General features: G+C 37.4%; 1 protein-coding gene across 1 annotated transcript in view; it reads left to right on the forward strand.

The window, feature by feature from the left end:
* The window catches only part of niban2b (niban apoptosis regulator 2b), a 29118-nt gene extending 17903 nt beyond the window's left edge, over positions 1 to 11215 (forward strand). The window contains exons 6-14 of the mRNA XM_039658822.2: positions 1795 to 1910; positions 4048 to 4152; positions 4591 to 4753; positions 5245 to 5432; positions 6014 to 6169; positions 7027 to 7140; positions 7250 to 7357; positions 7444 to 7555; positions 9038 to 11215. Coding sequence (XP_039514756.2) covers positions 1795 to 1910; positions 4048 to 4152; positions 4591 to 4753; positions 5245 to 5432; positions 6014 to 6169; positions 7027 to 7140; positions 7250 to 7357; positions 7444 to 7555; positions 9038 to 9966 — 1991 coding nt within the window. The 3' untranslated portion in view covers positions 9967 to 11215. The remainder of the gene's footprint in view (positions 1 to 1794; positions 1911 to 4047; positions 4153 to 4590; positions 4754 to 5244; positions 5433 to 6013; positions 6170 to 7026; positions 7141 to 7249; positions 7358 to 7443; positions 7556 to 9037) is intronic.
* The last annotated feature ends 916 nt before the right edge of the window (positions 11216 to 12131 follow it).

A 12131-nucleotide genomic window follows, 5' to 3' on the forward strand; every position in this document is an offset into this window, starting at 1 on the left:
GAGCCTGTGCTGTCAAGAGCGATCTGTTTGGACTGGCGAGCCAGTAAAGTCTGGTATGCGACGGCAATTAATTGAACCATTCTGTCCTTTTTGTTCTTCTGATCTTCCCTGTGTGATTTTTGGCTTGGACGAGGGAGCCTTTAATGTCTGAAAAGGAGCAATGCAGCCTCTGGGCAGGTCACAAATCTTACTTTGCTGTAAATTGTGTTATTTATGGTCATGAGGTGGCCTGCATGAAGCAGCTAGACTGTGACTCACTAAGTTTTATGATGTATGGTCAGGTCGGGGCAGGGATTAATTACATAAGTAATGTATGAATTGTTTACATTAAAGTGTAAAATGTATAAATTGTATACATTAAAGAATGGGATTTTCTGCATCTATGGTTTAAAAATATGGATTTTAGGGCCCCCCCAGTTCATCTCGGCCATTCCACCACTGTATATGGTACATGTCAGTATTGGAAAGGTTTTATTGGGCAACTCAACAGGTTTACAGGCATGTTAATGAATTGAGTCCAATTGCTCTTTGAAAGCCTATTGAATGTCTTCGTAAATGCCTTAGTGACAACCTGACGGAAACTACACGAAGTAGTCAGAATTATTTGAATTTCTGAACACTTAAACACGAGTATTTACACACAGTTACATGATGACTGAAAGGGATAAAAATGTGAAACCTCAAAGTTTGAACTTGGTGTTATCTGAACCGAGTCTCCTGTTGTGCGAGATTGGTGTCATTAGGGAATGGTGTTTTGTTTTGTTTTTTTTCACTAAAGATCCTCACTTTTCTTATTGTCCTTTGATCACCTGGTGTTTTTGGACTTGAGAGAAGTTTTTTTTTGGTGATCACGCCAGAATAAGCGACCCGTAACGCTTGTGCACATGTTTTTTGTGCACACCTCTCAGGTTCTCCCCACATGTTCATAAATATGCTTGCCCATGTGTGGAATTATTTTTTATTATATATGTGTATTTGTATATGTAAGCATTTAAATGCACGTACATATTGCCTGAAAAATCAGCTTGTAATGCTTGGCTTTTATTTTTGCATAACAACTAACTAAAATATTCTTGACTATGTGTGCTATTATTATTATTATTTCTTTATTAAGTCTAAATAAACTCTTTTTGCATAAAACATCTGCGGCTCTTCCAACGTGTTCATAAATGCGCTTGCCCATGTGTGCATGTACTCACAAAGGCATCAAGCTGTGCTGATGTGGAGTGCTGTACTTCCTGTTGGTTCTCCCCCAGCCCCCCACACCCAGCCTGCTAGAACTTCCTGTCTTTGTAAGGGTTCAGGCACTTGCGCACACATGCTGTATGTACTGGAGGCTTTTGCCATATGTGGCCTTTTAGTGTGTCATCATTACTGACATAGGCTATAGATTTGAGCAGCAGCTTGTCACGCCAAGTCAGATTCATACTTCAGCTGGATCAGTCCACTATGACTCCTCAGTTTACTGTGGTAACTATAGCATTGTAGAGAACTACCATGGTAACTGATGAGGCATGCTTCCTGTTGACCATGGTGACCAAAGCAAATTGAAGTCTGTGGTTTGATGGGAAAATCTGATTGTGAGACACGTATATAAATATGAGGCTTCTTTCATTGTGTGTCACTCGTTGTTTTCACTTCTCTAAATTATTAGGAACTGTGTCATGTTGTTATAACGTCATACTATTCAGAAATTAATGTTAATAGTGTTTGATTCTTGGTTTGTTAAGTTTTTTTTTTTTTGTCATTTTCTTGGATATATTGAGTATGATAAAGATGATGTTCTCTTCTCAGGACTGCCTGAAGAATGTAAAGTTCAGACCCCGGCATTCACAGACGCAGTTCGACTTTATCGCCAGGCCCATGGTCATTATGGAACCTGGGACATGATGTGTGGGACGCCTCCACAGGTAAAACGCACATGTGCTTGTATGTATCCTAGGCAGCTCTTGCAAGATCATTTTTGTTCTAGAGCAGTTCTCAACCTATTTTCTTTGGAGATATTTGAATTTCAGTTCACTGAGAGTAGTTCACTTTAAAAAAAAAACAAAAAAACTTTTGCTGATAATTTACTCACCCCCATGTCATCCAAGATATCCATGTCATTCTTTTATCAATCAAAAAGAAATGAAGGTTTTTGATGAAAACATTCTAGGATTTTTCTCCATATAATGGACTTCAATGGGAACCAAACGGTTCAAGGTCCAAAAAACAGTTTCAGTGCAAACTGCAAACTGTTTAAAAGGGCTTTAAATGATTTCAGACAATGAATAAGGGTCTTATCAAGAGAAATGATCGCTCATTTAAATAACAAAGTTTAAATTTTTTAAGCTCAAATGGTTGCCTTGCTCTGTTTTGTGATGCGCGTTCGTGACTCTCCTGTTTGAACTCATTCATCAAAATGAATTAATCTTTTCCAGAGTCAACTCGTTCTCGTTCTCTCAATTTCGTTTGTTGAATGAACCAAATGACACGGAAAAATATTTGTTCCTTTTGATTGAATGAGTTTGAACAGGAGAGTCACGAACGCGCATCACAAAACAGAGCAAGGCGACCATTTGAGCTTATAAAACTTAAACTTTTTTTTTTTTTTTAAATGAGTGATCGTTTCTCTTGATAAGACCCTTATTTATCGTCTGAAATCGTTTAAAGCCCTTGGAACAGTTTGCACTGAAACTGTCTTTTGGACCATTGAAGTCCATTATATGTAGAAAAATCCTGGAATGTTTTCATCAAAAACCTTAATTTCTTTTCGACTGAAGAAAGAATGACATGGATATCTTGGATGACATGGGGGTGAGTAAATTGTCAGCAAATGTTTTTTTTAAAGTGAACTACTCCTTTAAAATAAGCCAAAATATTTTTTTAACTTAAACACAGCTGAATCCAGCACCAGCAGTGCACAATTGGCATTCTAACAAGTTGTACCAGCAGTTTTAAAGCATGTGTTAAACAATGTGTTAAAAAGAACAATCAATCCAGTTATCTAGTGATCTTACATCAAGGTTGGGAACAGTAGTACTGTAAATCTCTCTTCATTTTTTTGAGTGAAAAAAGGCATTTAGGTTGGTGGAAAACATCACACGGTTATTGTTTGGGCCATAATAGAATAGCATGAAGGCCAGAGCTAAATTCAAATCATGGTGTCCCTGTAGAAAACAGAAAGAGGATGGTAGGGTGGGGTTTATAAGTATCTATCAGCTTTACTTTATAAAATATTGAAATTGATATAGATATATATTGAAAAAAGATATTCATATTAAAAGAAGAAAATCACACTGACCGAATGAGTGATGAAATAGAATAAAAACAATGTTAAAGGAATCTGACCTTGCTTGGAAGGGAGATCTTTTGTCATTGAAACTCTGTAACATGAATTGAATTATTTATACTTTGGCTAATTAATTAGCCAGCTCTATCATATAATCTGATAAAGAAATATATTGAAAGTATAAAGCTAAAAATGTAGCATGTCATTGTTTATCATGTGATCCTCCTGGCTCCATCACAGAAGCATTTTTTTTCTTTTTCTTGAGTTGTTAAACGGCATTGTTTTCTCTTGAGCAAGTACAAAAAAAGAAAAAGAAAGAAGAAAAACAAAGATATATCATGTGAAAGGCTCGGGAGTGTGACCTCCAGTAACTTGTGACTTTAGATTTGTAGAGAACAGATTAGCCATGTTCACAATATTTTTATCTGAATAATAGAGATTAAACCTACACAGGTTTATTTTTCTTGTAAGGCAGTTACAAAAGTCCTCTAGGTTTTTGGGGGAAGTTACAATAAAAGGTTTAATGGTATATGATCAGTGTCCAGACCAATCTGGCTAAAGTAAATTTGTATTGTGCTTCAGACAAGCCAGATTTCCTTGTATATCTCAAGAATATAATGGGAATGAGTTCATGTAGCCTCCAGGCCAATATGATCCGGATCTGTCACTCGTACGGTCCACTTTATCAATTTTCAGGAATTACTTTTATGCTGGGTTTGCATGTTAAACTTTTCCATTTTCACACCCATTCAGTTGTTTTCCAATCATATTCTCAGATCCTCGCCAACTTAGTCATGGAGACCCTCCTCCCTGAGATGAGAGACCTCATCACTCCCAAACTGAAGGGCAAGATGCATGAAAGACAGAGGAATTGGATGTTGGTACGTCATTCGTTTGAGATATTGACCTTTTATATATACATTTCATTAATAAACGAGTAAATAAATGTTATTTTACTGTAAAAGTGTTACACTAGGATTTACCTCTACTTGTGTTATCAATGTTATTAGGCAGACTTTGCATGGGATGCAACTTCTTTATTTTATTATCTGTGGCATTAGCCCAGAAGCACTGTGGGGTCATATATGGTCGGTTGCAGAAACTGCTTAGACTTGTCTTACAAGTTAATCGTCTAATTTTTTCAAGACTGGTCGTAACTTTTTAAAGTCATTTATATAAAAGGTAGATTGGTCTAATTTAAATCCGAAAAGTAAGACTGTTACCTCTTGGTTAACAGAGACTTTTTGTGCAACCGGCCCCTGGACTTTCTATTCTACAACATCCTGGATGTATTACAGTGGCTTCTGTCTGATTCGTAGATATCAGATGCAGTGTATGGGCTGGTTCAGAGCCAGGCTCAGGCGCAATATGAAGCAGTAGTGCAGAGATGTGAAGCAGGACGCCCCCCACTCGAATCCACCATCCGCACGGACATGGACCAGATCATCACTTCCAAAGAACATGTGACCAGCAAAATAAGAGGTAGCTTTAATTGGTGATTTATTACTTTATTTATCTTTATCAAGTGACGCAAATAAAACTTCCATACGTTTATCCGAGTTTACATATTTCATACTTTTTAATCAAGATGTATACTATATTTAACTACAGACTGTAATGTTGTCATCTCTAAAGCCATGTTAACCTTTTTACTGCTTCCTCCCAGAAAAAGGAACACGTTACTAATTTGTACATTTAATACTAATATGCAACATTTCGGGGTCAATAAGTTACAAATATGTACCTTTTGGAAGGGTACAGCTTCTTTTTTTTTTTTTTTTTTTTTGGGAGAGAGGATCACTACATTGTTTTTTTCTTTGGTTGTTTATTCTCTCTCTCTTTAGTAGTTTTAATGTTATAGTATTTATAGTATCATCCATAACATGAACATAATTATCGTCTTATTGTATTGGCCAGATTTTGAATCATTTTAATGATTATGCAATTGAATGATTTTTTGTGTTTGTCTGTAGCTCTTGTGCTGCCTAAGGCAGAGAAGCTTCTGAAGGTGAGCATCCAGCCGTACATCAGCTCAATCCTGGAAGCACTGATGGAGCCCACCAGCAGAGGCTTCTTCGAGGTGCGAGACTTGTTCTTCAGAGAGCTGGTGGACATGAGCAAGAACCTCCTCAATGATGGCAACAAGGAAAAACTCGGGGAGGTAACGCATTAAAAGTTTAACTGGATTGTGTATTATTTTTTTGCTCCTGACACTATTATGGACACTATTATTATTATGGAATCTTGTTTCCGCCACGGGATAAAACGATTTAAAAGATAATTGCGACTTTTTATCTCACAATTCTAGCTTTTTTCTCACGATTGTGAAATATAAACTCGCAATTGTTAGTTACATAGTCCGAATTGCTGGATATAAACTCGCAATTCTGACTTTTGTTCTTACAATTGTAAGTTCATATCCTGCAATTCTGTTGTTGTTGTTTTTTTCAAGTATAAACTCACAATTGCAAGTCCAATTCTGAGGGGGAAAAAAGATTTTGACTTTATGTCTTGCAATTCTGACTTTATAACTCGCTATTGCAAGTGTAAATCGCGCAATTCTGAAAGAAAGGTCAGAATTGCGAGACGTAAACGTCTGAATTGTGAGGTAAAAAGTCAAAATTACGTCTTATTCAGTGGCGGAAACGAGCTTCCATAGGTTGTACTATCAATGCCAATAGGTTGCATGAGTCATGAAAAACTTTTAACATCACTTAAAACTCTTTTGTCTTTGCTGTCCAGCACATGGAGAAGATCTCCATGCTAGCCTTCCATCCAGTAAAGATGCAGAGCTGCTATGAGAAGATGGAGACTCTGAGTTTAGAGGGACTGCAGCAGCGCTTTGACGTTTCCAGCCCCTCTGTGTTTGTACAGAGAGCCCAAATCCTAATGCGAGAGGTCAGTCATCTTTGAACCAAGAACAGCAGCAAACTCAGAAGAATTTCCTTTTATAAACAACCGCCACTAATTCTGGCAAGTACTGTAAAACATGCAAAAAATAACTCAGATGTGTGGGACATATTTGTACTTTGTTGCTAGTACCACACATCTGAGTTATTTGCATGCATTTATGCAATCAAGATGGTTTGTTACACTTCAGCAGTTTTGAAGAAGTATACAAATGTCTCTGTTAGGGGGGCTTTGTGCTTTTGTAGGCAAAACAAGCGGTTTGTGTGTGTCTATGTGCCACTTTGTGAGTTTGGTTTGCGGTTTTGGTGTGTATGAAACTGTATGCCCTGAGGAGGTATGTGCTGTTGTGGTAGAGATGTTAAACCTCATTTTGGTCACTAAATTACATGGCTAAAGTTTTAAAGAGTAGCATATGACTTCTGATTGTGAGCACAAGAACACCGCTCATTAGCACTTTATATAAAATACAATTTTGCTACAGAGAGGCATAATTTCAGAGCACAAGGAGTGGAGAAACAAGACTAAACTTGAATTGTGAATTAGCAAAATAATGTTGATCCACCCTTCTGTATGGGGAAATATGCCCCCTTGTGGCAAAATGGATTAACAGACGTTAGTCGCTTATGAAATCTCTGTTGTCCTTTTTGAAATGTCATTTGTCTATGTCCGTTTATTTTCATGAACCCATGGACTTATAAACCTATAAACACGAAATGAACGACTCCAAAACACTTGTTTGTAATTTCTAGGAGACACATGAAAATGATTTTGGGGGAATTAGCGGGGGGAAATCTGGGCAAAAGTTGTGTAGTGAATCCCAGCAAATATCCATCTGTTTTATGCAGCAAATGGACGATGCAGTGTACACATTTGAGCAGCTCCTGCACCAGAGTTTGGAAGGCCAGGAAGGGGAGGATCTCTGTAAAACTATCCAGCGCTGTCAGGATCGTGTCATCAAGGTGAAACCGAAACAATCAATCTACATATCTGCACATCATATCAGCAAGTTCTTATTTGATATTAATAAATGGCAATTTAAATACCTTTTTTTTTAAATGTGATCCCTAGAAATTTGACTATGACAGTAGCACAGTTCGTAAAAAGTTCTTCAGAGAGGCTCTTCTGCAGATATTTATCCCTTACATGCTGAAACAGCTCTCCCCATCATGCTCCGCTGTAAGTCCTGTCTCTGTTAATGCAATAATTCTTCTTATAATCTGCAACTACTCATAATAATACAAGTTATTATGTTGTTTTCTCAGGAACTCCCTCGTTTCCGGGAGCTAATTTTTGAGGATTTCTCTCGTTTCATTTTGGTGGAGAACATCTTTGAGGAAGTGGTGCTGCACACGGTGATGAAAGATATAATGATGGGTAATGATGACTTCTTTCGAAGAATGAGACCATACAACCCAAAATATTAAAACGTTTAAAGTTTTTCCTTAGTTGGTCAGAACAAAAGTGGATGTTACGTGTTCAGATGAAAGGGTAAAAATTCTTATGTTGGTCATCCTTCCAAAAAGTAGATTCTGTGATTGCGAATGCCAGTATCCACATCCTCCTCAAAACATTGGATTCATCCGCGCTGTGCCGTGCCGAGGGTGTTGAAGTACAACTCGCGTAAAAGTTGATAATTCCGCGTATAACTGCAATTGCAGATTTTGAACAGAGATGGCTACAAAGAAAAAAAAACTAAGGACTGCAGCTTTAAATACGTTGTTTTATGATCAAACTCTAGAAAAAAGATTATTAAGTTAACCTAAGTTATTTCAGTCAAGTGAACATTTATCTTGAAATATTACCAATGAAGTTACGTTTCATAAAAATCTTTTTAAAGACCATGTGTACCATAGAGAGCCTAAGTCCTGCCCCTCCGCTTCCGGCTCATGGGACCTTATTTCGGAAAAAAATATGAATGGTAGTCAATGGCGAGAGACAACTTAACTTATCTTTTTATTCCGTCTGAACTGTGCCCTCAATTACACATATGATGTTTGTCAATTTAAAAGATAAATCTGAAAGTCAAAAACGTCGCAGTTTGTCATACAACAGAAGAGTAACATTTAGTTTTATGTGAAAATCGCTCTATGAACTATATCTCCCGGGAAGCGAAACGAGATCTGCTGCTCGTGTGTGTGCAGTCTGGTACAAAACACTCGTAACGTTCCGATTATAACGTAAGACTGTAGAAACAATGACACACAGCCTCAGTAAAGGTAGCTTCATTCATTGAGAGAAAATGTGTGCCTTTGGGGTTTGTAGTCTTTGTAATTACGTATTTTCACAGTCTTATACCTCAATGGTTTTACATCAAACTGCGACTTTCTTTACTTTAAAATGTATCTTTTAAATTGACAAACATCATATGTGTAATTCAGGGCACAATTCAAACGAGATCAAAATATTTGTTGCCTCTCGCCATTGACTACCATTCAATATTTTTCCAAACTAAAGTCCCATGGTGGTCAACTGGAAGGGGAGGGACTTCGGCTCTCTATTAAGGAATAATTCTAAAATGGCTTTTACTTGATAAAAAAAGAATGAACTGTCAATCAGAGTGCAGAAGGCATGTAGAAGATGATGTACATCATGGATCATGCATCATGGTGATCATTTAGAGGCATTCTGGAAAACTCCAGCACACTGTATGTCACCATTGAACGATTCTGACATTTTGATAAAAAGAAATAAATATACATTGATGAACCATTCACAATAAGATCAACAAAATCCGTTTAGAAAATAGATGGGCTGAATTTCCATTTCATATCTTCTTACCTAAGATCCCTCAAACTTTCACATAGTACCTATATGCAAACATGTGTGGTCTCATCAACATTTCTTCTATGTTTCCAGCTGTGAAGGAAGCAGCCGTCCAGAGGAGACACAACCTGTACCGAGACAGCATTGTTTTGACCAACAGCGACCCTAACCTTCTCCTCCTGGGGGAGAACCCTCCTATCGACTGGGCTGAGGAGTATGGAGGAATCCAAGAGGAGGTGGACGGAGAGAGTGCGGGAGATCATGAGGCTCAGAAGAGACGCAGAATAAAGCAGGTGGTCTCCATGATCCAGTTGGAAGGCACTACCTCAGTGCTGCCCAACGAGTCGTGCCTGGATGTGCCCGCCGTGGAGAATATTCCAGAGGAGGAGACTGAGGTTCGTTCAAATGCCTCATTATCCCAAAAGTCAGAGAAGCAAGTGCCCAACGGAACCAAAGAGGATTTGAACAGAAATGCGGTTGAGGAGAAACCAGCAACAAACAGAAGTACACTAAAAGAGGAAGAAAGCACAACAGAAAAGTCACTACAGGACACAGCCTGTGTAGACTGTGCCATACAGGAAATCAAGAACACAGTACAGGAAGAGGAACATGAGCTCAGGACACAGAAAGCTGCAGAGTCATCATCATCATCCTCAAAAGAGGAAACTGCAGCTGAGGAGGTTGAGTCCACCCCAAATTGCCAAGAAGGGGCACGGCTAAACCAAGCAGACGCAAACAAAGATTCACCTTTAAGCACAGGGCAGAAGCTTTTGGATTCACCAATAAGGGAAGTGGAAGCCATGTCGCCATCGGAACAACAGGAAAATCACATTACGGCGAGCACTCAAGACTCCCACATGGAAAAAACCATCGCTTCATCACAGCACGATGACAGCGGATTCCAGTTGCCCACTAATGAAGCAGAAGGGGAGAAGCATCATACGGTAAAGGAGGAGTGCAGTCACTCCGAAACGGATGAGGACACTGGGAAGGGAGAAAGTGCACATATGGATCGCCAGTGAAATATTAATAACTCTATTCATTTGTTGTGTTTGTTCCTTTAAACGGTAAGTAAATGCATCACCCACTGGTCTTAAAAGACTTTTGAACGAGTTGACAGGAGCTTTTTTTTGTCTCACTACTCTTGACTGCATAGACATTTATTGTCTATTTTAACATCTTTGTCTTTTTTAATTTTTTGCACTTAAAAAAACGTTACTCTCAGAGCTGGGCTCAGTTATATAAACACATCTTAGTTCAAAATGTCTTCATCTTTCTCTTCATAAATATGATATCCACTTTGATTAGAAACATCAGTTGCTGTTTTAGTAGCTTTCATTTCTGTGTCTGGTGCAAAATAAGCGACTACAGAAGCATGATGCTTTTGATGCAGTGGAAACCTGGCCACATTATGTCGATAGTTTATGGTGCCTTATTTAATTTCGTCACATCTGATGCCTATTGCTTGTGATACAGTACCTGCATTGCCAGAATTCAAACTATAAAGACTGATTTTTTTTAGGTCTGTTTTATGCTTATTTTTTGAAAATGACACAAGGAAGTCAGAGTTTTGTGCATTTACCTTGTGAACAGCTACTCGCAGGAACGCCAAACAAGCTGCTTCTAGTTTAAGTGTTGCTTACATTGGTGCAGCTGGTACAGTAAGCATTATTTTCTGAAACACTGCCATCGGTTGTTGTTATTTACAGAAGTAGCTTCATTGTTGTTGTTTTTTTTTTCTTCTTTCTTCTTTACCAGTTCAAACTAGTACAACTGACCATTTTTTTCCCATTGGTAATTTTATTTCCCTATCTTCTGAATCGCACATACACTGTAGTAGTTTTAGATAATACATACAGCGTAAAGGTTGTGGGTCCTAGGGGAGATATGCGTCATGTTAGATAAGAAATCACTTTTAAAAAGGGGAATCCACTAAATGAGAACAATCCAATGCATATTCAGGGAACCAGCAAGTTATGTTAAGTATTGTATTTCAAATTGAAATGACAAGCAAATTATTGATGTGCAAAATGTGTTTTCTATAGCATCTGACAGCTTCCAGTTTTCTTTCTTCTTGTTTTTAAAGTACAGTTTTATCTATGAAATGTCAACTGCTTTAAATTTTAATGAATACAATTGGATATTTTTTATTTATTAGTTACAGCACATGGTACTATATTGAATCTTAACCTTTTATGTATCCTGCACAAATCCTTTTTTTTTTCATTGTTATATTTTGGAAAATAAACAATAATTACATTATCACTGACAGTTCATGTTTGTTGTTGTTCTTTGCTGAAAGTGAATATAGTATTGAATATAGCAACATTTGAAGAGTTCAGATGCAAAAGCCTCTAAATGCCATTTGAAATTTTCTTCTTTAATGATGATTTTTATCAAACTTGTATATTTAAGTTCAGTAATTTCACTTAAATGACAATTAATAGGTAATTATCATTGCCATTTAAGTGAAATCACTGAACTTAAATATACAAGCTTGATAAAAATGATAATTCTAGAAGAAAATTTCAAATGGCACTTAGAGGCTTTTGCATCTGAACTCTTCATTTATAGAAGAATATAAAACGTACGAAAATCTGGCATGATGTTTACAGTATGTCACACCACCAGGCGGCAGTGCAAGCGCCTGCACTTCTGAACTTCTCATCTATTCATTAATGCTGCTGTGTTTTTGGAGATATAAAGTAGGCTTACTTTTATCCATATACCACACTAGGCTACATTCCTCAACTACACCATTAGCTTGCATGTGAAATATTATTTTTTTATGATGCATTGCATTTATGCTCTAGTAACTTACTAGGCCTTCATTTCTGTGCAAAAATTTTCAGATTTATGCCGGATTTTTATTTATTTATTTATAAATTTTTTTGACACATGAAGAAAAAAATATTTCGTTTTCTCACATTTCCCATTCATTTCAATGTCAAAAGTCAAGATGTCAAAAAAAATGTCAAGACCAGAAGTGTAAACATTTTTTACATACCTTCAGAACAACCGAATCAAGCCCAGTTTTTTGTGTGTGTATAGATAGATAATGTATGAAAAGTCACAAAATCTTATTCCACTGAGATGAAGGGAACCTTTTTTCATTAGGTAAAAGTCGATTGGGGTCGTATAGACCCCATGACCCGATTGAGGGCAACCAAATGAACGTCAACTCTCG

The sequence above is a fragment of the Pimephales promelas genome, chromosome 4 (genome assembly GCF_988280905.1).
Source record: "Pimephales promelas chromosome 4, fPimPro1.hap1.1, whole genome shotgun sequence".
NCBI classification, from domain to species: Eukaryota; Metazoa; Chordata; class Actinopteri; order Cypriniformes; family Leuciscidae; genus Pimephales; species Pimephales promelas.